The 26626-nt window shown below is 40.1% G+C and overlaps 2 protein-coding genes and 1 long non-coding RNA gene across 3 annotated transcripts in view; 2 read left to right on the top strand and 1 right to left on the bottom strand.

Moving 5' to 3' along the window:
- Positions 1-26161, bottom strand: part of LOC135117427 (uncharacterized protein KIAA0930 homolog) — a 36890-nt gene extending 10729 nt beyond the window's left edge. The window contains 4 exon segments of the mRNA XM_064036692.1: positions 9783-9881; positions 14841-15023; positions 16292-16452; positions 25461-26161. Of these exon segments, the coding sequence (XP_063892762.1) occupies positions 9783-9881; positions 14841-15023; positions 16292-16452; positions 25461-25569 (552 nt within the window). The 5' untranslated portion in view covers positions 25570-26161.
- Positions 10390-17640, top strand: LOC135117377 (phosphatidylcholine:ceramide cholinephosphotransferase 2-like). Its single transcript, XM_064036500.1, is given in 5 exon segments — positions 10390-10402; positions 13445-13638; positions 13641-14518; positions 14520-14717; positions 14719-17640. Coding segments are annotated over 5 exon segments (1356 nt in total). The 3' UTR covers positions 14792-17640.
- On the top strand, positions 19059-20598 carry LOC135117419 (uncharacterized). Its single transcript, XR_010276893.1, has 3 exons — positions 19059-20119; positions 20327-20389; positions 20467-20598. It is a non-coding gene; the product is annotated as an uncharacterized LOC135117419 (long non-coding RNA).
- Positions 26162-26626: the final 465 nt, after the last annotated feature.

Raw genomic sequence — 26626 nt, 5'->3', positions numbered from 1 at the left:
TTGTCAGTGTTAACGAAGAGAACGTACATAATACAGATAACTTTAAAAGACAAACGCTAATGTTGATATAACACTTGATCTTGTAGAACGTGAGTAGAACGTCATATTCTCAATATGCATCAAATACCGAAGGTCTAATGGACATAATTAGTTATTCAATGTTAACTCACACCGCCATAATTAAGGAAATATGCATACCTTGGTTATAGTGCAACAGTTCGCGACATAACATTGTAACATTGCCAGTGAGTGCCGAGGCCGCGGTTAACCCTAATGAGATATCGTCAGCTAAGTCGTTTAATTTAATTTCAATATGCTAATTCTCTCGAACACTCTGTATCGACCACGCGAATGCTTTTAACGTTACTCATTTAAGCCATAACTAGCCGACATTACGTCATGGACCAAGTTTTCCATATTTGTGAGCGCAATCTGATCCGTATGTCTGTACTCATGAGTCGTTCATATAAATAACCAGGAAAATAAATGTCGGCTTCGAAAACTTACAGGAAATCCCACCACGCATCGGTTACATCGGTTACAATAATTTCATTAATTATTGGATCTCGGCAAAGTAAACAACAAATGATGTCATCGTAATTGATTTCCATAATTAGAGTCACGTAGGTACATATTTGTCAAGTTGAATAGATAACCATGATATCGTTTTATTCGATGTTTCCAAATGATGTTGACCACCGCCCACAATACAGTTAAGCTTTAGATCTGGCCATTATTTCCTGGTTACTGGCAACGACAACACATCGCTTACGATAATACAATTTATGTGACCTAGTTACACTGGACAATTGTTACAATACATATTATGTATCAACAGAATTACTCATGTTCTCACCCAAATACATAGATATAGAAAACTGTAGCTAGCATAATTAAGCAAATTACCTAATACGTACGTTATCTCTCTCAGTCTCTAGTTCTAAGTAATTATCATTGTACACAATGTCAAGGTGTCATATGTGCGATGCTAAGGTTCGCAATTTGCGAATAATGAGTAAACTGTGGCGACCTTGTCGTGACGATCGCGGGTTTACTGAATTACAATAAGAAAAGACAAGAGAGTTGTATTCATGTTTACCGCATGAACAGCGAATTGGTGACGCGTTTACTTTATAACTAAATGAAGGAAATTCCAAAGCTGCACACAACGGACACTGAAGATTAAGACCTAACAATTATCACTTTTACGATCTTTTCTTTAATAATCAAGTATGCCAGGTACCTAATTATCATAAAAAAACTTATCAGATCAAAAAAGTGCTGATGGACTAAGTTGCTGAAAAAAAAAACGAAAACCTTCGTAAACTGACAAACAATACAGGCTATAAAAGTATGAGGACAATACAAGCTTAGTGGGACAAGATGTATGGAACGATTCCGATAACCATTTACGAAATCCATAGAAAAGTGAACCTAGCAACACGCAAACGAGTATCAGTTGACGGAGAAGGGAAGAGATGAAGTCTACTAACATTCTCTGCATTGCATTGTGCACGCACATGATAACTTAAATGGACAGCTGGTACTAAGTTTTTTTGTGGAACAATCGCGATATTTCTATCCATTCGTTGCATAACTTCTGATGTCAAGATTGATTCATTTTTACCTATTATTCCTTTCTTACTTAACCAATCGCTTTCTGTATTATACATATAGTTAGGCATAAAATGTTCACTTCGTATTCCATGACTCACTTGATACCATTACTCATACTTAAGCTAATCACGTTAATTATTTCCAATAAACACGCAATTAGGTGTGGATGCAAAGTCCGCTACAATTCCACACATATCAGCAGCAGAACTATTTCTTTTGCATATCATTGAGTTGCATGTCGGTCGCCAGATAACTGACACAGACACACAAACACGACGGATTCATGATTAACCTACACAGTGCACAAGGACAGGCTGTCGTATTAATGGCGTCAAACCACAAGGCACAGAGGACAATTACAACTTCTTATCGGCTGTTTTTTCCAACGTCGATGACGGCTTCATGTTTTCAATTGAAATATTATCGCTTAGTCAATTGATTGGAAGCAGCAGATTGCAATCACATGGCCGCAATCACAGCGTATTGACCACACAATCACACAACACAACAGTCTAATGAATATGAACCCAGATAACGGTTAAATGCCGACAATATAATCTATTCACAGAGCTAGGATGTGCATCAACTGCGGGGCTATTCATTGGCTTGTCTGTTCATTGTGTGAGAGATATATTGTACGTGTTGTGTGCACACACAGTGCTGCAGTTGGCTTCTAACTGCATAATATTAGAGAATAAAGCGCGATACACGGCCGGCTGCGTACGTCCACGCTAAATATAACGACGTTCGCTTATCGCTTCCACAACATAGCACCTCCGAGTCGACCAAGCTATCTTATGCAAACATCTCTATCCATCCTAAGATGTCTGCCAGATCTGTTTGCGATAAAAACACACTTATTCTGTTCTTTTATTTGAAATATAATACTCGTAGATTAAATATTAAATATTTTCGCACAACGAAAAGCAACGTAAAGAAGAATCGAGAAACATTCGAAGTAAAGTGAATGTCAACATGAAATACTTGTTTAGCGTATTATTTTTCTATGTAACAACACAGTTGAATTTTACAATCTTTTAGTATTTAGAGTAGTGATTTAATTGTACCTAGCCTATTTAGCGTCGTATTGTAGGCTAACTAGCTAGGTATCTACGAAGCGAAGTTGTGTGCGCGAGGCGTGAGAACGAAACACAACACCAGTGCACGCGCACCGGGCGCCGGACTCACTGGCCGCCACTCAAGGACTGCGCCTGCGCATGTACAACCTCTCTTGTATCCTATTTATTAATTTCGGACATATTTACTGAATGCCGTTGTTGCTTACGTGAAACTATATCTAATCACGCAGATAACGACCAATTATTTTTTACATTCAAAATTCTTACGAGGAGGTTGATGAGGTAACACAGGCATGCATCTGGTTTGACTAAAAGCAGCGTCGTTGGAAAAAGTTAGCCGATAAAGCCTGAAACACAATTCAGAACAAATTGTACTGAATTTCAATAGTACGACTAACACAAGATTTTACTTGATGAAATTAAAGAATGTTATACTATTGCATCGAGATCTGAGGGCACGGCAGTGCCAATAAGACTCGAGCAAAGCGGGCACGGCCGTACCATCTTTTCTCGAAGCGTTTCGCGGCTATTTCAGCCCCCTGTATCTTCCATGTGAACAAAGCTAGGAGTTTAGGTTTTCGATGACCAAGAGTAAGTATTAGAACAAGCTCAGTCCCAAAATTACAAGAAATTTGAATAAATAGTTTACGAGTTATGAGCGATCAAAGTTACACCATTTTGTCACTGACTCACTCACTGACCGATCATCAAAAGTCTAAGGTACTTCTAGCAAACTTAGAACCTTCAAATTTGGCACCAAGATAGGTTATTGGCTACATATAAAGGAAAATTATAAAACCTTAAAACTTAATAAAAAATAGGAAACAAATTTATATTTGCGGTTTTCAAGAACATTGTGTATGAATTTTGACTGCATTGATAACTTTGTTATTTATTTATGTACAAAATGTTACTATTTGTTTTATTGTTACGTAGTGTGGTATATTGTTATTATGTATTAAATATACATACATATGAATAAAAAAGCTAGGTTAAAATAAAATGAATAATGATAAAATCTTTCATATTAATGCAGTGCGATAAATACTGCATGCTCGCTCGATAGATGGCGTTGTCCTGGTCTAAATCGCGCTACGGTTTTTAGTTAAAAAAAAAAATAATTTCATGTGATAGCGCCATCTACCTCTGAAATAAATCTCTTTTATTCTAAAAGATATTCGATTAAAAAATTCGACAATTTCGAAATTGTTTAATTTATTTTAAAAATGTTGTTTACGTGCTAGTTTAGTTCTACATATTTAGTTTGTTATATATTTCGTTAGTTGCATGTAAGTTAATTTAATTTGTTATATACTTAGAGAAGAAGGAGACCTACAAAAAATAAATTAGATCCCACCAAAAACATTAAATGTAAAAAAAGCCAATCCTCTACGCAATTCCTCCACCGTAAAAAGTTTTGAGATCGCATAGAAGCCAAGTCCTGTTCAACTTTATTTGTAATAATAAATCAATATTTTGTGACTATATCAATAGTTTTGTTCACATTACAATAATATTGTCTTGGCCATGAGCACAAGTTAATAGTCGCTCCCTGAAATAATGTGTAAATACCATTGAATTGATACATTCTATATGGACATGATTTTACGATTGGACTGATTGGAATTTGAGATCACCATGGACCAAACATGCGCCATAGTACATGTGCAGTTCATTGATGTTGGATGATACTGACTGTCGGTCATTTAGTAACAACTGAAAAAACTAAAAGTATTTAATTCTGTGATATTAAACTTGATGATTGACTTTCACCTCTCAAGATATGCTGTATTATAATAATTGTTATAATTGTTATGATCATATTTCGATAAGGCCGTACATTCTCCTAATGGAACCGCGATTGCGTGTCTCAGTCGGCCGTCTCCTTCGCGTGTTCGCCACTGCAAACCACCTGAAGATGGCAATCGCCTCACTCGTGGTATACCATAATAACACGTTTATGAGATAATCTACCTTATTACTTTTAAATGAAAGTGTATCGCTGATAACGGCTGTGTCGGGAACAATAAATGTAGACGTCCAACGCTAAAAAATATTATGTTTGCTATCGAAAGCGCAGCTAGAAAATACCGACACCAAAATAAAGTGTCTGCGGCTGCATTGCATTTCATTCTGCCGTAATCCGTGCACTATTAATCATACATAACAGTGGTCGAGTCGGAACGTACACTAGGTGCTGTTGTACTTAGACGCAATGAAATAATTACGAACTAAGTGCTTCATTAATATGCTAGACGCGGCACTAATACAGCAGCCGAGCAGACGTGCACAAGGTCTGCGAAATTAACTGTCTCGGGTAACTTTATGAATTTAGAAACCCTTTGTGGTGTACGTAGGCTCATGTTACAGTTTCATTAGACAAACGTGATCGATAGTCGCCGGGCCGGTGGTGCACCGGTTGTGGCCGGATTTAATTACCGGTCGGTCCGCTCGCTCCGTGCAGCGCATCGCCTCGCTAACTGTTGAACACAGATTCTCACGAGATCAATACAATACACGCCGAAATCGCGTCCACATTGCGCTGACTACACTCAATGGTGTCTCCTAAATAACGTTACAGATAGATCATTTGAAACTTCGCATCTCAAATCAACGCCAGTTAGGATAGTACTCATAAAATATTTGGAGAGCTCTCATCATCCCTATGAGCGCGATTCTCTCGGGGATGTCGTCCAAGTTTTGACGGTGACGTCATTGTATGATTCACCGCTTACAGCACACAGTCGCCTGGCGAATGATAAATAAGCATGATCTGCGTACGCATTAGTAACGTGACGCCTCTTCTGTGAACACATGAATCAATGTTGTTGTTTTTGAAAACCATGATTGTGGAGTGGAATCTATCGGTACAATTACTTCATCTGCTTGATGTAGTTCATATGAAGTTGTCGCATTGAAAGACGTTTTTGTCGATTTGATAGATGCATACAAAGTCTTGAGTTATATTGTAAAAACAACAGCCTTTATTCCCGAGAATTACTTCAGTTGCCAAACACGATGTGGATATGTAATTGAGAGCAGCTCTTGACTAGGTGCTTGGGCTAAGAGCCGGTGCTCTCAATATATCCGCACTACATAAATGCAGACAAGTGTTCGGATTAGCGAGCGCTCCAGCCAAACGCCGATAGGAACACAATGCAATTGGGCCACCTGGAGGCTTTCCAAGCAGCCGCGGCAACTGGAGCGCGACCAGATACCCCGATACCCCGCCTACACCTTCACTCTCAGCGGAAACTGATATACTGGGTTGGAGGCATATGTACTACCAGTACGGATTATAACATATGTATGTAATTATAACTTTTACCGTATTAAGTATTGTATCCTGGCAGTGATTTAGACCTGCCTTTCAAGTAATAGTGCGCGGTTCGAAGCACGCAAGTTCCAATACCACTTTGCCATGCTTTATATATATTTTCTAAATGTTATATGAAATATTAGTGAAAATTCGTCTCGTTAGTCTCACTAAATCGTTGAGGTAACCTGGACTGAAAAGTTCTGTAGGTGCGGAACCTTGGGTTATTTACCTAGTAATGGCTTGGAGAATGACTTTCAAATAGCTACTTCAAGTCTTTTGACCCTATTTTGAAGTATGTGTACCGAATTGACAACAATACTTAGTAATATTGATATAAGTCACTTTACTGCAGTATAAGAGCGAGCACGATATGCGGTGGGCGAGATAAAGCCCAGACATTTGGATCAGGCTTGAACTGTACACTACAGTGCTGGTGTGGGTACGCGAAGTAGGCCACTGTGGCGCGTCAATTTATATAAGAGAACCTACGATACGTGCTCGCTGACCTATTAACTGTACATAGGCAATTTGATCGCAGCCACTGATCAAATCGTCTGTGTACAATCTCATTAGCGTCGTAGCAAATACCATCCCATCTGGAAAGCTTATTTTTTATAATATCTCTCTGCATACTAATAATATGTGAATAATAAGTGAATATTTGCAGTTTATGTTATTGCTAGTAAACTAGGTCTATAATAATCACGATGACAGTGAGAACCACCCGTACCACAGCAAGGCACGACACGCGCCACGCTGACCCGAGTTTTATAGCACCATACATCTCGTAACTACTGAGAAATTGTCGCCATGTTCTACTGGGAGCCAACTAGACTGGCTCCAGTAATATATTTAGAGTTCAGGGACGCGACCGCTACGATAATACATACTGTAATGTCTATCTATTATTCCGATGATAAGACCCTAAACTCAGGTCTCTGACGATTAAAAATTCTGTATTATTCAAGTGTGATCACTTCAGTGATCACAAGCTCCATGTACCTAGTGAAGCCTATACAAGTTATCAAAGCTCCCATTATTAAGAGTGAAAATTGACTGGTGTCACTTTGGAATACCATATTACAGAGAGCGGACGCTTCACTTTCCCACGCATTAGCCCAAGTATGCAAGTTAGCGCTCATGCGGTTGGCTTAACAACATTAAAATTTACAATACAACCAATCTATTTACTGGGAGTGTAATAAAAGACCAGCCAGTCGAATACAATTAAATGTCTTTGCTTGCAAAGAGGCAAAATTGTGCGAGGCTGCGTTGCATCAATCTAGGCAATCATCAAATCCAATCAAGCAAGGAGCAAAACCACGATAACAATGATGAAGTGCGATTAAATGCAACGAGTCGTTTAATGAAAGCGACGACGTTGGCAGTATTTATTTTTATCTCCGGGCGTGTAGTATGCACACACGCTATCGGCGCTGCATATCGGTCAGCGCGCGCAGCACGACGCAGCACGACAGTGCTCGCGCGCAAGGTCGCGCAGAGGACGCGCTGAGAGGAGCGCCGCGCCGCCCCAACACGCTATTCTTAACAACACACATTATATTGGACAGCTACAATCTAATACAGCTAATCTGTCAACTATTATTTGGCAATTATTTACACAGCTGAACAGAGAGACACAATTTTGAAAAATCTGTCAGTAATTAAGCTAATCAATACTTATCATTTCCATATTACCCTAGCTACACTTTAAAATCGCCTTTTGTTATCGATTTAATAATATTTAAATCACTAGGAACAACGACGCGCCATAATTTCGAGAACTTTTAACAATCCTATTGAAAAGGCAACACCAAATTCTGATCTTACGTACCCGTAGGGGTCGCAGTCATTGAACAAATTCCTGATTCAGATCCTTAAAATAGTTGGTGACAACCCAGCTAGAGAAATAAAACTCCTTCACAATCGTAACAGTCATCGTGACGTAACAACGAACACAAACATTTCACTAACGAGGCTGACTCGCGAAACCTGTTCCTGATAACGAACAATTAGTTTAAAAACTGAGGCTATCAAACTACAGATATAAGGTAATCACTAATCACCGTCCAGTTCAATGCCAATCGCTAATTGTGTGATAATTAGCTAATCGCATCAACTGATGGAAATTAATGCGCAGCCATTTAAGCGGGGCAGAAATAACTTGGAACGAGTTTTATATGCATACAAATCGCAAGTTCCCAAGCCTTCAGAAACAAGATATTATTAATGTCATTGTTTATAGAGATAAAAGAATTTCGTTTTATACTCGTGTGAATCTAAATACGTGATTGGTACAGACATGAGCGATGACAGCTGCATGATGAAGACAGACTGCGCAGATAGGGGCCGTTTACCGAGCACCGCCGATGCAGCGCCAACTGTATAATTATCGACAGACACAATGAAGGGACAGCCAGGCCAGGCCCGGCTCGGTGCGCGAGCACTCGCCACGCGGCGCTCCACCGACTGTGCCAGGCGAAGCTAACGCAAACAGGAACGAGACTTTGAATATCATCATCAATATCAGCCACATTAACACATTCGAGGTTCTAGAACTGACATATTATATGCCATCGGGTTTCTTATCTTGGAATAGAAAATGTCAACGCAGCTGTTGATATTTTTAGAGTAATAGAGATAACGATCCCAAAAATAACCGAAATAATAGAATACAGAGCTACATAAACATATGTTGTTGGCCTCAGGACATCGAGAAGTCGTCTGCCGTTGTTTTAGTGTAAATGTTTCGAGTTGGAAGTTAATTACCGCGCCACGTTCGGATGTTGTGCTGAAGTGAACTAGAAACAAGCGCGGCGCTGTCGGCCTTGAGGCGCACCTTAGATAAACATCTCCGCGTATTCGCCGAAGACGAATCGCTCGTGTATTTCGGTTTCGTAGGAAGTATATACGAGAAGGTATATCAATTCTCGCCGGGGTATATCCTATTGCTAGAAAAAACACAAAAGCCCAAAATATTTTTGTGATTAATTCAGCATGAAATTTGCACGTATTTATGTCAGTGTGTTTGAAGAGAGCTTTGAAGTTAGGTTTCTATTATCGAGTTTAGTTAACCGTTTAAAGAAATCAGGCATTCCGCAGTATCACTCTGTGCAATGATTTTATTAACTTTACAAAATCTCGACCGTAACTAATCCTTCACTATCTAACATTATAGTACAAACGACATTCCAACTAACATATTTACACAGTGACCGTTTAGCACTACTCAATATTATTGTATTGTATTATTGTTTATACTAGCTTTGAACGTTATCCGAACACGAGAACTGTTTTAAATAAAGGAGTAATGTTGACTTAAACATGCCATTCATCAAGCCAGTAGCGCTATGTCGGACGATCATATACTATCAAAACATCATAATGTGATGCTATGTACTTGCAATATCAGGTACAAACACTGCCCGTTTCAGAATCTAGCTCACTGGGTGATCATTAATTTTAGGATAAAAAAGTCGGGCCTACAACGTAGTAGGTACATTGTCTCTGAGGCAAATGATCCGAATAATAAACGTGTGCGTTTATTATTACTTGATATGCTCAAAAATGTTAAAAGATGACGTTTCTCTACTCTACAAAATCATGTATCAATTTTTATGCAGATCCGCGTATTTCGATGCTCAGAATTTGTTTCTTGTTAGTAATGTTTTGGCAATTGTTCCCATTCCAATAATGTTATTAGGCATGGGAACTATTGTCAAAACTGTTTCAAAGTCAATGATAAGAATCATCCCGAGCGTACTGACCTCGTCGAAGTTGTCCACCATGAAGCAGATGTGGGGGTAGGTCATCTCCTCGCCCTCGCCCTTCGTGTCCATCTTGCGGCGGCTGGGCGACGCGTACACCTGCACGGTCACATTGTCATTGTAATGGGTACACACGGTACAACACTTATTTCAAGAATTATGTCAAGCAAGGAGAAATTACATTGCCAAAATCTTACACGCTGGGTCACCTTCCCTACTGCCCCATCTCTAAATACATATCTAACTATACATTTATAATAATACTGAATGACTTGTAAAAGAGATACTCACATAAAATGACGATACAACAATTAACGTTAACCACATATTGATAATGTTGACCGCAGCAGGTAAATTTCCCTCAGGACAAAATAATGCAAATTAATAATTTGACTGGACTCAACCTTATTAGGTAGGTAAGATAACCATACCAGCGGTTTTATTGATAGCACGAGAGCCCACGACCAAATTTTTTGTCTCACCTCAGAAGATATCTCAAAACTATCATTCAACTACAGTCTGCAAATCAGACATATTGCTATGATGCAATTGGCTAAAATTCTTTGACAATTTTGAAAATTCGATCAGATCAAACGCTACGCGGAAAATGTCTGATATTGGTAGTTTCGAGTTCAGGATAATCGTATCTATCGATTTAATAGGGTTTTTGCCGTATTGCTATGAGACATGGTTTTGGTAGTGGGCTCTCGTACCTACTATGAGTTTAGACTTCACAAAAATATTGAAGTGTTCGATCAAAGCTGGGAAATTAAATAAAATTCTCGCATTCGGTATCAAATCTGGCAAATCTACGAGACTATGACGAAAGTCATTCTCATACAAACCAAATATGCCAAGTTAGAATCTGTATTTTGCATTTGAAATGACAGAAAATCGTTTTACGAACGTTCCTCTTTACAATAATTGTTTTCGTTTCATTATTGAAAAAAAATGTAAGTACCTAATGTTCGATGATAACTCTGTAGTAATTTGTTCTAATCCGCCTAATTAAAAAGGTATTATGATAGCGCCAAAACACATTCAAATGATAAAATGAAATATTTGTAGCGTGACGACGTAGATAGGTTGGCAGCTATATCGGGGAGCTGACACAGATCGCCCACGTATACAGCCGCTCCGAGCCAGTCATTACTCCCGGCAAACCAACGGACCAATATTCATTTGTTGACAAAACATTCACGTAAATCAGCCTGAACGTTACTAGAACCCAGAACTTATAACAGGGAAGAAACAACATAGCCGTTAAATCATCAAAATTAAACTAGAGAGTGTAGAGTTGGACTCGCGAGTTCTTAAAGCAAACTAATAAACCAACAGGAAGCCACTACAACCATGACTCGACATATTTACTTAGTCCTTTTGGGTGTACCAATCAACCACTTCGTTCGTTCACGATGAATTATTGACCCAAACTACGAGCAACTACAGATGCAATAGCCACAAAAAATGTTCATTCCGCTCGATATCATTTTGCCTATCCACAAATTACAACAACAGAGGTTTCAAGTTCAGTAGGTACTTAGTGATTTTCGCTAAAAGCCACGGAAACCGAGGAAGCGAATTCTAATCTGCATGACCTTGCTGCAGTATCGCTGTACGTCACTGGCACTTGTTTTGAAATGATTATTTTGCTTTTTAGGATTGAGAACCGTTAACAAAGGAGATCTCCTCGCCGAGGGATCGGAGTGCAGGCAATGCCCGCTTGAACACCTTGACCCAAATCCCGCCACAACCGTATGTTGCACGTTTGTGCATACTAATACATATTTACAATGGGACCGTGCCTACGTATCACTTGCACTTTGAAACGTTCAAAGAAGCGTTGCGTTGTACAAGTTATCCGCATTATTCCAGGAATTAATTGCTATATCGTATAGTCACTTGAACTATGGCAGCTAAGTCCATTAGTCACTTAATTGACTTACAAGTTACGACTGGCTATTATTATCCTTCCCCAGAAAATTCGACACGCTCGAAAAGCATATTACCTATAGGTACCTACGGGAAAATATATTAACTATTTAAGTTATATTTTCAAGTAAGTGAATTTATATATATATTTTTAAATATTTTCACACAATTTAATGTACTTAGTAGGTAGGTACTTAGGTACTTTAGGTACCTAATACAAGTAAATCTGTCTGTATCTATTTATTTAGTAAAACCATTGATCTTGTGAAACTGTGCCAAAAGGTCACAGTTCTATTGAAGCATGAATGAGGAATTCCTTTACCTACCACGGCTAGAAAATCTTCTCCAAAATCCTCAAATTTGACTTTATAAAATCGAGAACAAAATCATAGTGTTGCAAATGCGGTGGTGATAGATGAAAAACAAACAGAATTCTCATTGGCAATAGTCGGCGCGGCCGCTCGCTTGTGCCGACACGGCCGCGCCGGGTGCACCCGCACGGAGTAGGGACTAGAACGTCTCGCTGTGACGTCACTGCCGCGCGTAATTGCTTCCATTGAGCCGAGCGCGCGAACATAACCGACAACGCCCGAACGCCGGCGGACCGAAGCCAACCAGTGCTACATCTTTTCGTTTTCTAGTACGCGGCCGCCCCTGCACACGCACGCTCGCAGCGGTTATGTCTGCCGTATAATAAAATTATTCCTGTGTTGTCGTCGGAGACCTTCGTATAGTGTAGTGAACATCGCTGTGAATGCAATTTCGCGTTCAGAGGCTCATAATCGAACGCCTTTTCGTGAGTGCAATACCGTTACCCGCGCAGTGTAGTGTTTATGCATAACGTTTTCCATTTCGACCTCGTTTACGTGCTTGTGATTTTACTGGATGCGAGTCAGGCTTTCCGGCTTTCTATCGGGCGCATACCAGGACCGGGACATCCAATCGATGAGGCGCCCCGTTCCCGCTGGATGACAGCTCGCACATTGATCGGGTAAGTCGGAGCAAAGCGGGGACTCTGTTAACGAGCTTTCTATACGCGCACCGAAAACTAGTCGCAGAACACGTAGATAAAGAGAAATCTGTCGTCGGGCGGTCTATAAATGTCTCGTGTAATAGTAAATAGAATCTGGTGGGTCGCGCCGAGGGGCGCAGGCTCGGGGCTCCGACACGACGCGCGGCGGCGGGTAATTATTATCATCTGACAATACGGCAAGGAGGGGCGCCGGTGCCGGCTCGCCGCGCCGCCCGCGCCTCCGTGTCGCGCAATCATAACCCTCGGTCTTTGAACCGTACCTCCGCTGCCATTGTTATTTTGTTTACGATGTATCTTCTAGAAACGACCATATTTACAAAACATCAATTCAAAACGACACATGCTAATTCACAACAACTTATATACCTATCTCAATTAATCAAGTAACATTCGAGTTTGCCGTTACGTGATTCTAATCAACAAACCCCTTACTGATCGGTAATAACGCGAAAACGCTAAAGCTGTCGGTTATTTCATTGAAGCCATTATTGGCTAGAAGACTTCCTACAACAATAAAATTTAACTATTGTAGAAAATGGATATGTTTTTATATTTTGTGCAATATATGCGAAAGTAACTTTGCTGATTATTACCTGCCTTGTGTTTATTACACTATATTGTCAACTATAGGACAGGATTGATGAAAGTAGTTATACAAAGACAGGAGGAGTTAACACGAAGTTTCTCTGTATTTCAGGTTCGATCCAACCGAATGGTGATTGGATGACGATCTCGTCGCGCTCCCCAGACAAGGAGCCATCGCCGCCAAAGCAGATAAACCTCGCAGAGCCGCTGGTCGAGTCGGTGCGAGTATACCTCGCCAATGAGCTGCCGGCCAAGCAGCTAGCGCTGGTGCCGCGAGCGCCCTCGCCGCCGCCGACGCCGCGCGCTCGCCGCCGCTCTGCGATGTGGACATAGCCGCACACACCGCGCACGACGAGATCAAAGGCATCAACTTCGAGGCGCGCCTCAAGCGGAATGACCTGAACAACAACGCGGCGCGACAACACAGCGACCCGCGACCGCCCGACATGCCCAGCCAGGCCGAGCTCATGCAGCGCCAGCCGCTGCTGGCGCGCACCGTGAAGGCGGACGCGCCGCAGCCCACCACGGACGAGTCCGACCCCGACCAGGACCACTCGCCGCAGCGCGCGCACGCCGGCGACTTCATCGTCGAGATCCCGCCCGGCGCCGTCAGGGAGGAGAGGTATCCCAAGGAAATATGGAAAACTATTATATCATTCTTCTTCCTGTTTATGTGCGTCTGTGTAAATATGATGTCGCTGTCACTAGTGCACGAAAGACTGCCAGATAGAAATACGACGCCGCCGCTCAACGACATCATATTAGATAACGTCGGCGCCAGAGACTGGGGGCTCGCCGTCTCCGAGTACCTTATAATGATATCAACCACAGTCGCCATGCTCGTGGTCGTCTTCCACAAGCATCGGTTCATCGTGGCGAGACGGCTATTCTTCATAATCGGCCTACTGTACCTGTACCGGTCAGTCACCATGTTTGTGACTGTGCTTCCGGTGTCAAGCACCACCTACTACTGTAGCCCCAAGAGTAACACCACGCCGCTACTAGTCATCAAGAGAATGTTCTACTTAATATCCGGGTTCGGATTATCAATAAACGGCAAACACACGTACTGCGGCGACTACATATACTCGGGTCACACCATGGTCCTGGTGTTGAGTTACCTCATAGTGGCGGAGTACTCGCCGAAGAAGCTGTGGCCGATGCACTGGGCCATGTGGGGCTCTGCTGCTGGGCGTGTCGTTCGTGCTGCTGGCGCACGGCCACTACACGGTGGACGTGGTGATCGCGTACTACGTGACCACGCGCCTGTTCTGGACGTTCCACTCGCTGCTGGTGACGCCGCACCGCAGCGGCAACGGCTACAACCACTACATGATCCAGCGCGAGTGGTGGTACTGGCTGTTCACGTACCTGGAGCGCAACGTGCGGGCCGGTGCCGCGGCGCTACGACTGGCCGCTGCCGTGGCCACGCACCAAGCTCTTCAGTCGGCTCAGCTAGTGACGCGCGCGCGCGACGCTGCCGCCGCCGGAACGCGTATGACGCTCACCTTTTGCGAGTGCCGCTTGAGGACCTGCAGCTCCTTGGGACTGGTCCGCGTGCAGATGGCCAGCGTTAGCGTGTAGTCAAACTGATGCACGATCAGATTAAGGTAGACCGTCTCCTCCCAGTCTATCTCGGGGTCTCCGATGGGCAGCTTCTTGGAATCCTTCCGGAACACCTCGACGTCGGTCTGCGAACAGGCGCGCGGGCCGGGTGAGCGGTGGCGCCGCTGCCCCGCGCTGCTAGGCTGTGCTTACAGTGCGCTCGCGACAACCGCGAGGGACATTCAGTGACCGCTACGTGTCAAATGTGATAATTCGCAAAGTGAGCATATATTTATTCCCTCACAACTATTGCAAACTGTTCTATACAAAGTGACTACCCTATGCTTTTATTGTTGAATATAATTGTAAGATTTGATTTTATTTGACAAAGAACAATAATTTAATCGATCAATTATGTACGGTGAACTGTTGATAGAATTTTTGTTTGTAAATTGTATAGTTTATAAGTGGTTATTGAACAACCTCGAATCAAAGTTAAAACTTACTAAGTATTTATTAAAAAAAATATACTGTGATTAATGTATAGTTGGTGACGAGCGAATGTACGCAAGTAGCGGACAGTGCCGGGAGTTGCGTATAAGTACATGTACTTGTTGTACCAGCAGCCTACTATAAGAAATAATATTTTTATATTGTTTAAAATAAAGTACATACATAACTGTTGTTAATGCATACTTTTTGTATTCCGAAATATTACCATGTAGAATTTGTAACATTCAACATAAATGGTGCTAAATTAGAATTGATGGAACTAGAGTCAGTAACACTAGCAGCGGGCACCAACAACACTTAGAAAACATTCCACACAGTCACATGATGTCATGTTTACTGATATCATTAACGAGATCTAGAGGAGGCATCATCATTGCTTTGCCATTATTATATTTTTGTTTTTGGACTTAAATTAAGAACAAAAGATAAGGACGCACAAGGGAGATTAATTGTATCATAAAACACATAATTGACAAGTTAGTTCAGCAACTAATTACCAGCATTAAACTATTCCGCTATAACTATTTATATGGTCATAGCATATTGTTGTCTGACACAAACATCTTCTGCCTACGAGTACGTACTGGCTATATTTTGACATACATACACCGATGCACTTTCTTAAACTCAATTGATCAATTACCTATTTAATTTTGTTCTTTACAAGTCTGTTCACAAAAAAGTAAAAAGCTGATATAATAAATCACATTATCGCATTTATCAGATATGTTATCGCAGTTAAAGGCAGAAAAATATATCTGAAATTCTATAAAAGTTATACTGTAGACAAGATAGTGTGAACTCAGAGTGCACTGGTGTAGTACAATGATATGAATCAGTGGCAGGTGGCACGCACCGTGCGAGCGGGCGGCGGGCGCGTGTCCGCGATTTCAGCACTTACCTCGTACTTGGGCAGGTAGCGCGAGGAGCCCTTCACGTGGCGTTTTCTTACAAAAAACAACAAATCGTCACAGTCTATCGACTGCTCCTCTTGAAACAGAAAGTGCCGCACGAACAGATCTGTCCAATATGTCGTTCCTTGTAGCACTACGAAACCACAATCTGAAATGATTATGAAATACATAAATCGTGTATGTTGCAGTTAGAGAACTTCAACTGTTTGTAGCTCAACAGTGCTTGATAGCAAAGTTGTAGCTAACTCATGTACATTGCAAAGTGCCTTCAACATGTTATTAAGTATACTGAATTCCACCTCATTTATATGTTGCTTCAATAGTAATAATTAATTCATCATTTATTGTTAATACGTGTACCTAGTTATTTTTGTAAAAAAAATCACTGCATCAACATAATTATCACGAAATTATAATCACCTATCAAATTATGTGACGAATAAGCAAATACAAAAAGTATAATTCTTCTAATTAAGAATAATAAACAAATATTGTACTGTACTTGAATAAGATACGTACTCATCAGTTGAAAACAAATTTATAACTAAAAGTTTCAAGTAAGTTATAACTAAGAGGTCTACTTAAAAGCATTCCTGGGACACAGACATCAGCCATGACCTTGAAAAGAACCCGGTTCCTCGACAGGTGTGATCAAGTAGAACTAGGTGTTATTTTAATTATAATTAGTTCGCGTATATGGAACATGTCCACGGTGCTGTGTGACATGAGCGCGGACGAGTCAGCAGGCTCGCGCCTCTCTCCTCTTCAGCGTCCGCTGTACATTCTGCTTGTGTGTGCACATTGCATTCGTGAACATTATTAATAATCATTAACTGCCTGAACAATGCATTCTTAATTAATGCATATTTTTTGAGATGTTTAGAGTACAATTACACTATATTTGTATGAAGTTCTTGTTCTCGTACCTAGATGAACAGATCTTGTAAATACTGAATGTCTAATGAAAAGCCACATTAAAAATCTTTGATGAAATGCTGTGTACAAGTATTTACCTAATTGGAAACCTACTTATACAGTATTGCATACTGTCATGTCATCAGAACCGAATGTAAACCGGACAACTTAACTTCTTAGTGATTCAATCCTGCCGAGACAATATAGTCTGTCCGACCAGTTTGTTATACATAAAGTAGTCCTTCCTAGTTTGTTAGTGAGGCTATTCAAGAGTTCAAGCAACTGCATTGATGGATGCCACATTCCGACATTTTACGTGATCCCTTTTTAGAATAATTATGTAAAAATATTATGTACGGAACATGCAACTGTTTATACCAACGCTGTTGTAAAGTTAATTAAATGTTTTTTTCTTAAAAAATAGTATATGTACTTCCTATATTATTATTAGCTAACCTGTAACTACATCGGCATTTTATCCTTGATATCGGTTTACCGTGGGCTGTGTGGGTAATATTTAATTATGTTGTAATTATAATAAAAGAACTTAGTCAGTTGCGAAAGGTGGAAACCTCGCAGCATAAGCTAAGAAGTTAGACAGGGTAGGTAAGGGTAGCTAGAGGAGCACTAAGAAATGGTTCGCTACTATGAAAGAGTGGAATGCAATACACTCAGTGGCACGGAATCTGGCCCAAGCACATTTGGGCCTTATTGACCATTATTTAAATGAAAAATCAGAATGTTGATTTTAAAATTGTGAAGATTTTAATTAAGTTTCATTAATTAGAAAGCGGAGTCCTTTAGCGCAATAAACACCACTAACTTTTAAATTCAACTTTTTTAACAAAACAGATTGATCTGATGACTGCCTACATGACATACGATCTGGCATGCTCTGGATGATGTTTTTCAGCTACCAGCGCGGTTTTCAGTTCACTGAGAGTCCGTGGTGGGTTACGATTTGCACGGACCTGTATTTTAAGCATGCTCCAGGCATGTTTTACAGGATTCATGGCCGTGTTTCTTGCTGACCAGTCCATTTTTTGAATACCGACCTCAAACAAGTATTCGGTCAAGCAAAGAGCTGCGTGAGGTCGAGCATTGTCCGGCATTATACGAAATTCTTCACTTCCTATCCCTAGGGTAAAACATGATTTTGAAGGATCTCTTCAATATACCTCACTGCTGTCAGACGACTTTCGACAGCCAATAATTCAGTACGAGCTTCTGAACTTATGCCTCCGCAAACCATGATGGACCCACCATGAAAACTGAATGTTTGCTTGGTAGTGGTGGGAAGAAACCGTTCTCCGCGCTTTGTCCATTCACGTCCACGGCCGTCTGGAGCTCTTAAAGATGACTCTGCATTCATCTGTCCATAAAATTTTACTACATTGGTCATGCGTGCAATTTGCATGTAATTTTGCAAACCTAAGTCTGGCTACGCGATGGTGCGGGAGAAGTTCCGGGCCTCGAGCTGGTCTTCGAGCACGCACATCCCGCTCCTCCATCCTTCTTATTGTGCGCTTACGGACGTTGACTTCTCTTGCTGTTTGCAAAGGCTGGCGTATCTCTACTGCAGTGAGAAACGGATTTCTTATTGCATGTACGTTAAATCGGTCGTCGTGCGCCGACGAACACCTTACATTCCACTTTCTGGTCTTCTTGTGTAAAGGCCAGTCTGGTCATACATTTTTATGCATATCTTTAACTTGTACGCGGTGCACTTAAAGTTTCAGCCATCTTCCGCTGTGTACCTACGCCCTTGACGTCTTAGCAACACTGTCTGATCAACTTAAGCTGCAGCAAGGGCAATTTTACATCAAATTGGTGAAAACAAAAAACGATCATAAAAATTCTGTTTTTTTGGAACGTGCTTAGAACTTCGGCAATTTCTATCCGAATTGTAACTTAACTTTCTGCTTTGTGTTCCAACAACGAAATCTCTTTCTAGTGTTATAAAAGTTAAACAGACATTTTTCTGTACTATACGAAAGGACTGCCAATATGTCATATGAAATTAGAATTTACAACAGCTATCTGGGCTGATATCTACTTGTGATTGTTTGGGCCAACTTCCGTGCCTCTGAGTGTAGTAAAATTCTGACGAAGTAAAATCAAGCAGGTAAGTTGTCTGGAAAACGTTGGTGCGCTGCGTCTTATTGTGCAACAAGCCTAGCACGATCCGGGGCCCGATTCTCCTAATTTTACTTAAGAGGGCTATCACAATTTTTCGAGTTTTATACGAGTTTTGATGCGTCATTATGCTTTGGATATAGTCACAAAAAAAAAACAAAAATAAGATTAAGAAAGTTTGATCATTTATCTTGGGGCTGTTTTCAATAAATATTTTAATTTGTCCACGTACATCAGTAAAATCTTTGTCTCTGCAAAGGATGTTTCATAAAATGTTGCTTTTGGGAATCTTTTGATGCTTCAGTACTACGAGGATATAGCAATTTAACCATTTATAAAAATGTTCAAGATACAACTATATCTTGTACTTGTGCTTGCTTACACCAATTTATTACAATTCATACAGTAATACACCAAAAATAATTCTATAAAACTGAGAGTTACTGACAATTTTCCGTACAAAACTATATTTTTTATCTATGAAAGTATAATCCAAATTCAAATAAAACATATTTAATAATTAAGGTGGTATTGTTATAAAGCTTGAAAAAAAAATTGGTCTATTTAAAAGTAAAACAATATTTTAAAATAATTTTTGTTTGCAATGCAAAAATCAATATAAATCTTGTGACGCGCGGTGTTCAACTTTAGTCAGCGCCAAGCGCTTATCGAGGGAGGACGTATCGCTCGCTGTTGCGCCGCGCAAACTCGCCGGAGCTCGAAAAATATAGCGCAACCTGCGCAACGAACTCGTTTTGATACTAGTGAGTTTTTATTTTATTTATTAGTTATAATGATCTGATTGAAATGTAATATACACAAGTATTAACCCATGATATTCTAATGCGAAAATGTTATAGATTGGGTTCTCTTTTTTTGATGTTGGTTATATAGAAATATGTACGTAAATGTCATCGTCGTTAGTTTCGCTGTTGCATAATAATATTATTGGATATCTTTGATTCTTGCAGGATAATGAAAGCATATTTAATTCAGATTATCAGACTCAATCGGATACCAGTACAAATAATATGGTAAGTATTTTTTGTCACTCGCAACAGACATATTTGTTTTAATAAACTATTTACATTCCTAGTTTTTATTGTTGCAGGAAAATGAAGATACAATACATGGAAGACGAATTATAGATTTTAGTTTTTTTATAAATCAATTACTTATACCTAATTGATAAACATGGTGAAAAGTTTGGTTGTCGATTAAATAATTTAAAAATTGTAAACGATTATTTGTTTATTGTAACTCAATCGAGCTATTCTAGGTTATAAAATTCATCGGTACAAATAATATTTCATAAACTATAAAACCAATAAACTATTTCGAAAATAAAAGTGGCAAAGTCTCAAGTTTGTTTGTGCCGCGTGGCGGTCCGCAGGTGTGCGTTGCGTATTTCACTAGACGCACACGCGCAAGTGCTGCCGGCTATCTTCTAATTTACCTAAACCTGAGCGATTCGATTTTGTAATAGCGCTCTTAAGCGACATATGATTCACGCTCGACTCGATTCGACTGAGATCCAATCCCGACTCGATTACGATTGAAGCGTATGAGGCATTCCGCTATTTTTTCTTTGAAATAAACGATACAGAAAAGGATTTTTATTTATTTGTTTGATTTATACGACTTCAAAAGTCAGTTACATAAATCGGAGAAGTTTACAAAGGATAAACCTTTTCTGTCATTCAATAATGAATCATTTTGTCTGCAAATGATTTACGATTAAAATGATTGTAGGTACAGCAAACTACCGTATACTATAGACCAAAATCACCAAAACAGCAGATCAATAGCACACCAATCAAATATCAATCGAATACGATTGGTCTTTTATTAGTAGCAGAATGTCCGATATGGTTAAAACTGCTATTGCGATTCGATTTCTATTCGATTTTGACATTATTAACTTAGGAGAATCGGGCCCCTGGACTTAAAAACATCTTAACAACATCCACGTGGCTCGCAACTACCGAAAATTCCGAAATTCTTATGTCACGATCGGCTATCGGTCTGTTACTGAGTAAATAGTAAGAGGTGAGGAATTTACGTTCCCGGGCACGTCGTCTTATATCACCAACTGGACTCAAATTCCAGACTTGATAAGTTTCTCAAAGCGATTTCGACCCGAATCGCTTGTGTTTAACTCGACTTCCGAATAATTAAGTAGGTACCTACCTGCAGATCAACACGATGCTGAGGGTAACAAACATACTAAGTAACAAACATATTAAGTATAGATACGTCACTCACTATCTTACAATATTGTATTATTGGAAAGATTCACAAGAACTACTGTTACATGACAGATGTAAGAAGGGTCGACGTATTACTAATGGATTGAATCAACCCTTGTATGAGTCATGAACTCCCCTGTCCCAATGTTGGGTAGCGTCATGTAGGCCATGGTTGAATGACCACTAAACAAGGAGGTTCATTACTTAACGGAACTGTAGGTATAGGAACAATAAGCAAAACTTGCATAGTTCAAATAGTCAAAAATATGTCTCCCCTTTCCGCCCTTCTTACTGCAAACGCTTTATGTAATCGGCATTTTTATAAAAATGGCTAAGGGTCTAATAATGGGGAGAACATAGGTGATAGGTAAAGTAGGTACTTTCTTTTTAGTAGGAAGTAATGCTCATAAGTGGAGTACTGAGTACCTATAGGTAAAGGAGTTGTTTATACACATACAAAGCTATTTATATACTCGGGTGTGTACATAAAGGTGTAACATAGGCGAGGGAGTATATGTATAGTTAGGTAGAACATATGGGTGGGTATACTCAAGATAGTACCTACATAGGAGGACTACATAGGGGTAGTAAAAGTTCGTTTGTTCGGAGTTCATAGGGGGGTACATAAGAGTGCATAAGGGCTCATACATATATGTAAGTGACACATAGGGGAAACACATTTGGGTTCTCAGATACAATATATAGCGAGTATAGTTATCGGCACGGATATTGAGCCCTGACCTTCACCTGCGCAGAAGCGATTTACTGCCTTATTGCCTTATGCGTACGGGTGCGCAAAGCGATCCCTCTTCCGCCGAGAGCTCAATATCCGTGCCGGTAACTGTACGTAGGAGTCATAGGGTAATATCATGGAGAACGAAATAACTGTACTGGAGATGTCATTACGCAAAATTTCCTAACTAACGCGGGTGTGCAGATTAGGGCATGCAATACCGGTTAACCGGTTTTGTTTTTACCGGTAAATCGCCCATTTTTGCGAGTTTTAGATTACCGGTAAAAATAATATGAAACCGGTAATTTACCGGTTTTTACATTTTCTGATAAAATATAGCAATTGTTCATTTAACGTCAAATCTTTGTTATGTAGCCTGAATATAATGTAATATTGCATACATTACGTATTGTAAGTGTTAAAGTTGCTGTTTTTTTAGGAAAGTAAACTTGTGTGTCCTTAACTATCTCTAGGTAAGATACAAATCTTCTTTCTCATTTTAATTTATAAAATTTAAACAAATTGTATTAATTCGGTTATTTTGTTTATCCTCATAGCTGTCAGCTCATACTAGGTAGTAGCTAATGCTTATTTTACCTACTGGGGCAAGGGCGGACAGCTCTGAGGGACACGGTGGAGCACACAGTCCAGGTGTGCACTGCCTGGGAAGGGTACCGCCGTGTTGTCGTCGAGGCAATAGGCAGCGGCGACCTTTCGCGTCCTTCCTGGTTCAAGCCATGGTCCGGAGCTAGAGGGAATGGGAAGCCGTCGCCTCCTTCTGCGAAGCAGTCATGCTCGAGAAGGAGACGTTGGAGCGACTGCAGTAGCATCTCTGATCCCAGCCGCTGTAGTGGACCAGGAAGACACCACGGGCGCCAAGGGTCGAGACGACTCCCGGCCACCGTAGGCGTCGGTCTGTGGGCGGTGAGTTCGGGTGGCTCATCGTTCCACCGTCTGCATAGACAACAGACCCGTGTCAGCGGCGCGCGTTGTTCTACGGGCTCCTCAGGGAGATGTCAGCAACCCGGTGGGGCCCAACAGGGCCAAGGCCTGCCTGGGCCGCGGGATTGTTCGAAAGAGTTACCGCGACCCTGGTCCATAAAACGCCTACTAAAAACATGGGTTTTAGACTGAAAAAGTCTGTCATTTGATGATTTGCCATAAAAAGGGCTTTCACTTCAATGAAAACATATTTTTACGGTAATTCTTAGCGTTTATCCGTCTTGTGACGTCTTGTGACGGGGTCGGCTTTCCGTATCTTCCTTCTTCTACTTCGCTCTATCCTCCTGAATAGACATGTTCCTCTTCGAGTTCGCAGATTTTCATGTCATTCATTACGACACTCAACCACCACGGTTTCGGCCTGCCTTTGCGCCTTTGACCGGGTATATTGAGATTGAGTATCACATTCACACTGCCGATGTCCTCAGGTGTCACTCCTTTTTACATGTCCGTACCATCGCAGCCGTTTTTCTTGCATTTTGTCGGCGACATCGCGCACGGATGGTACTGACATGTTTTTTGTTACGGCCCACGTCACAAAAACGTTTACCATATACTTTGCATATTTATTTAGTTTTGCTTTAAGACTACCCAATCTTATTGCTGTAATATCACGTTTTAAAAAAATTACAAAAATTACCGTTTTACCGGTTTACCGGTAAAAATATTTTTATTACCGAATTTTTACCGGTAATTTTTGTTTTACCGAAATTGCATGCCCTAGTGCAGATGACAAGAAAAAATACTAGTTCTGCCCTTACACGCCTTCTATGCAACTCGCCCAATATTTTCAAAATAAATTCACCAATTAATCAAGATCAACCTTGGACAGATTGGTTTTGATTAGACAAGTAACCCGTCTCGTTAGTTCTAGTAATTGATCGCGCCTATCGTACGTTGATTGACCTACAAGAAGGCGCCCGACCACCTTCCTTATGGCATCTAAGCTACCTTTTCCTTCCTCCGTGGGCAATATACATAGGTATAAAGGGGTGGACATACATGAGGATTTACATAGGGTAGTCATGAGGGCATGTATATATGTATAAAAGGGATAACATACGGGGAATACGTAAGGGACCAAATGGGGTAGTATGTAGAGGTATTACATAAGAGAGTGAGTATGCAAGAGGGAGTTCATTATACAAAAATTTAACGAAATGCTAAATAACATTTTACTTGAAATGACTACCTTACATAAAATAAATAGATGGGTAGTTTGTTTAAAGCCAGCAACAGTAGGTATTGGTTGTACATACTAAGGTAAGAATGAGATTTGGAATGTAAATCTAAAAATGGTAATCATCATAAAACAGAGTACTTGTATTTTAACTCCTTCAATGATATGTATAAGAATTTGCTAGAGTTGGCAATATTTTTGACTTTAGTATTTTATTGTATTTCGTAGTACATAAGAGTAACATATCTATATACTAATATTATAAAGCTGAAGAGTTTGTTTGTTTGTTTGTTTGAACGCGCTAATCTCAGGAACTACTGGTCTGATTTAAAAATTTCTTTCAGTGTTAGATAGCCCATTTATCGAGGAAGGCTATAGGCTACTTTTTATCCCGGTACGTGAAGTAGTTCACACGGGATGTGGGTGAAACCGCTGGCAGAAGCTAGTAGGCTATGTGTCAGTTCGCGGTAAAAGGTACCTTATGGGTGTTGGCACTTACAACATTATGTTTTTTTAGTCTAAGCAAGATTGTAGAATTTGTATCTCCAAATGACTTAAGCGCCTAAGTCCAAAGTCCTGAAGTGATTGAGAAAAATTCAAACAAGTGTGGTAAACAAGGACAAATGTTACAGGCTACTTTTACGACGCGGGACAATGATACCTATGAGCAAAAATACAGTTAGATATGTTCCTTTAATAGGTACCTAGCCAAACTCAAAAATTATGTTTCTTTGTTTGGTAAAGTGATCCCATACTCAATACAAGAACATACCTCTTGACCATACCTAATATAACTATGTATCTGTTTGATTGAGGGCATGTTGACAGGACCTGGGTTGGACCTGGTCATCTTGTTAAAACTTCTAGTTTCAGTGCACTGGAAGGTATTGTTAAGTGCACCTGTTTACGGTATCAGTAATTAAGAATAAAGTGTCACTTACCATCCTTCATCAGCTGACGCATCTCCTTCGTCCTTTGAAAATTAATTTCCTCCAAGAGTTGCTCCAGCATTGTGGTGCTTTTCAAGTAGGTCGATCCTCCCAGTGCCATTCTTCAGGCAGAAATATATAATTCAAGATGCTTCTTCCAAACAAACACTTTCAAGTGTCAACACAACACATTCCAACACCAGCCCAATATTATATTTTTGTTTTAGAAAAATTCAAATCTTATACTCTAGGCACATAACCCAACGATGTAATTGCTAATTCTATAATATCAATATCGAAAAAAATAATCATTTATGTTTTTATTTTCATGACGAACTCTATTCACCAGCGTGCATGAAACATGAAATTCAGGAATGTATCTAATGTAAATGTTGCCACGATACTATGACAAGACACGTTAAGTGGTAATTCTACAATTTATTAGTTTATAATCTCATGTTACTTTAGAAACATTATGGCAGTAGTTATCTTCATGATTTTACAAATGTTGAGCTCTAAATAACACACACACACATTTTCATAATATCAATATTTCCAACAATAGGAAGTTAATTTAAAAAATATAATAGTTTAGTTTAGCCATATTGCGCGATAAAAGTAATGTTTTAATTAAACTTTTTAATGGTTCTGAAGTAGACGAACACGGTGTATACTACTAGGCAGACAGAGAACTAGAGAAGGTAGGTGAAGTCGCACAGGTGAAGTGCAGTAAGGTGTTATGTAGATTAGGGTTGTCTTTATTTGGTAACACTGGACCCATGATTTTTTCTTTTTGACTTTGACATAGGTGACAGTTCGTAGAAGCTGGTTGAAACGAAAATTTTGACGTTCTTGTCTGAAAACCTGAAAAGTGAAAATTATACGTCAGTCGGAAATCGGAAAAGTACAGGAAAATCAAAATGACAGCTATCACAATCTCAAAAAATCCCTTAAAAAATCATTAATAATGCGGATGCGGCGCATTTTATATCTTATTCCGTTGCTTGCACAAAATACGGTTGGAATCATATATTAGATTGACAGTTGTTCAGCAGAAGTGAATAGAGAAATAAAATGTCAACATTAGGACCTGTTAGATGTTTGTTCAGGCACAGTGCGTTCGCTTTGAGGCAGTCGGCGCGAATAGCAGGTGTAGTGGGCCGCTATATACGCTCGGC

This window comes from Helicoverpa armigera, chromosome 10 (genome assembly GCF_030705265.1).
Source record: "Helicoverpa armigera isolate CAAS_96S chromosome 10, ASM3070526v1, whole genome shotgun sequence".
Lineage (NCBI taxonomy): Eukaryota > Metazoa > Arthropoda > Insecta > Lepidoptera > Noctuidae > Helicoverpa > Helicoverpa armigera.
The sequence above is the reverse complement of the archived record's forward strand: the minus strand, read 5'-3'. Positions and strand labels throughout refer to the sequence as shown.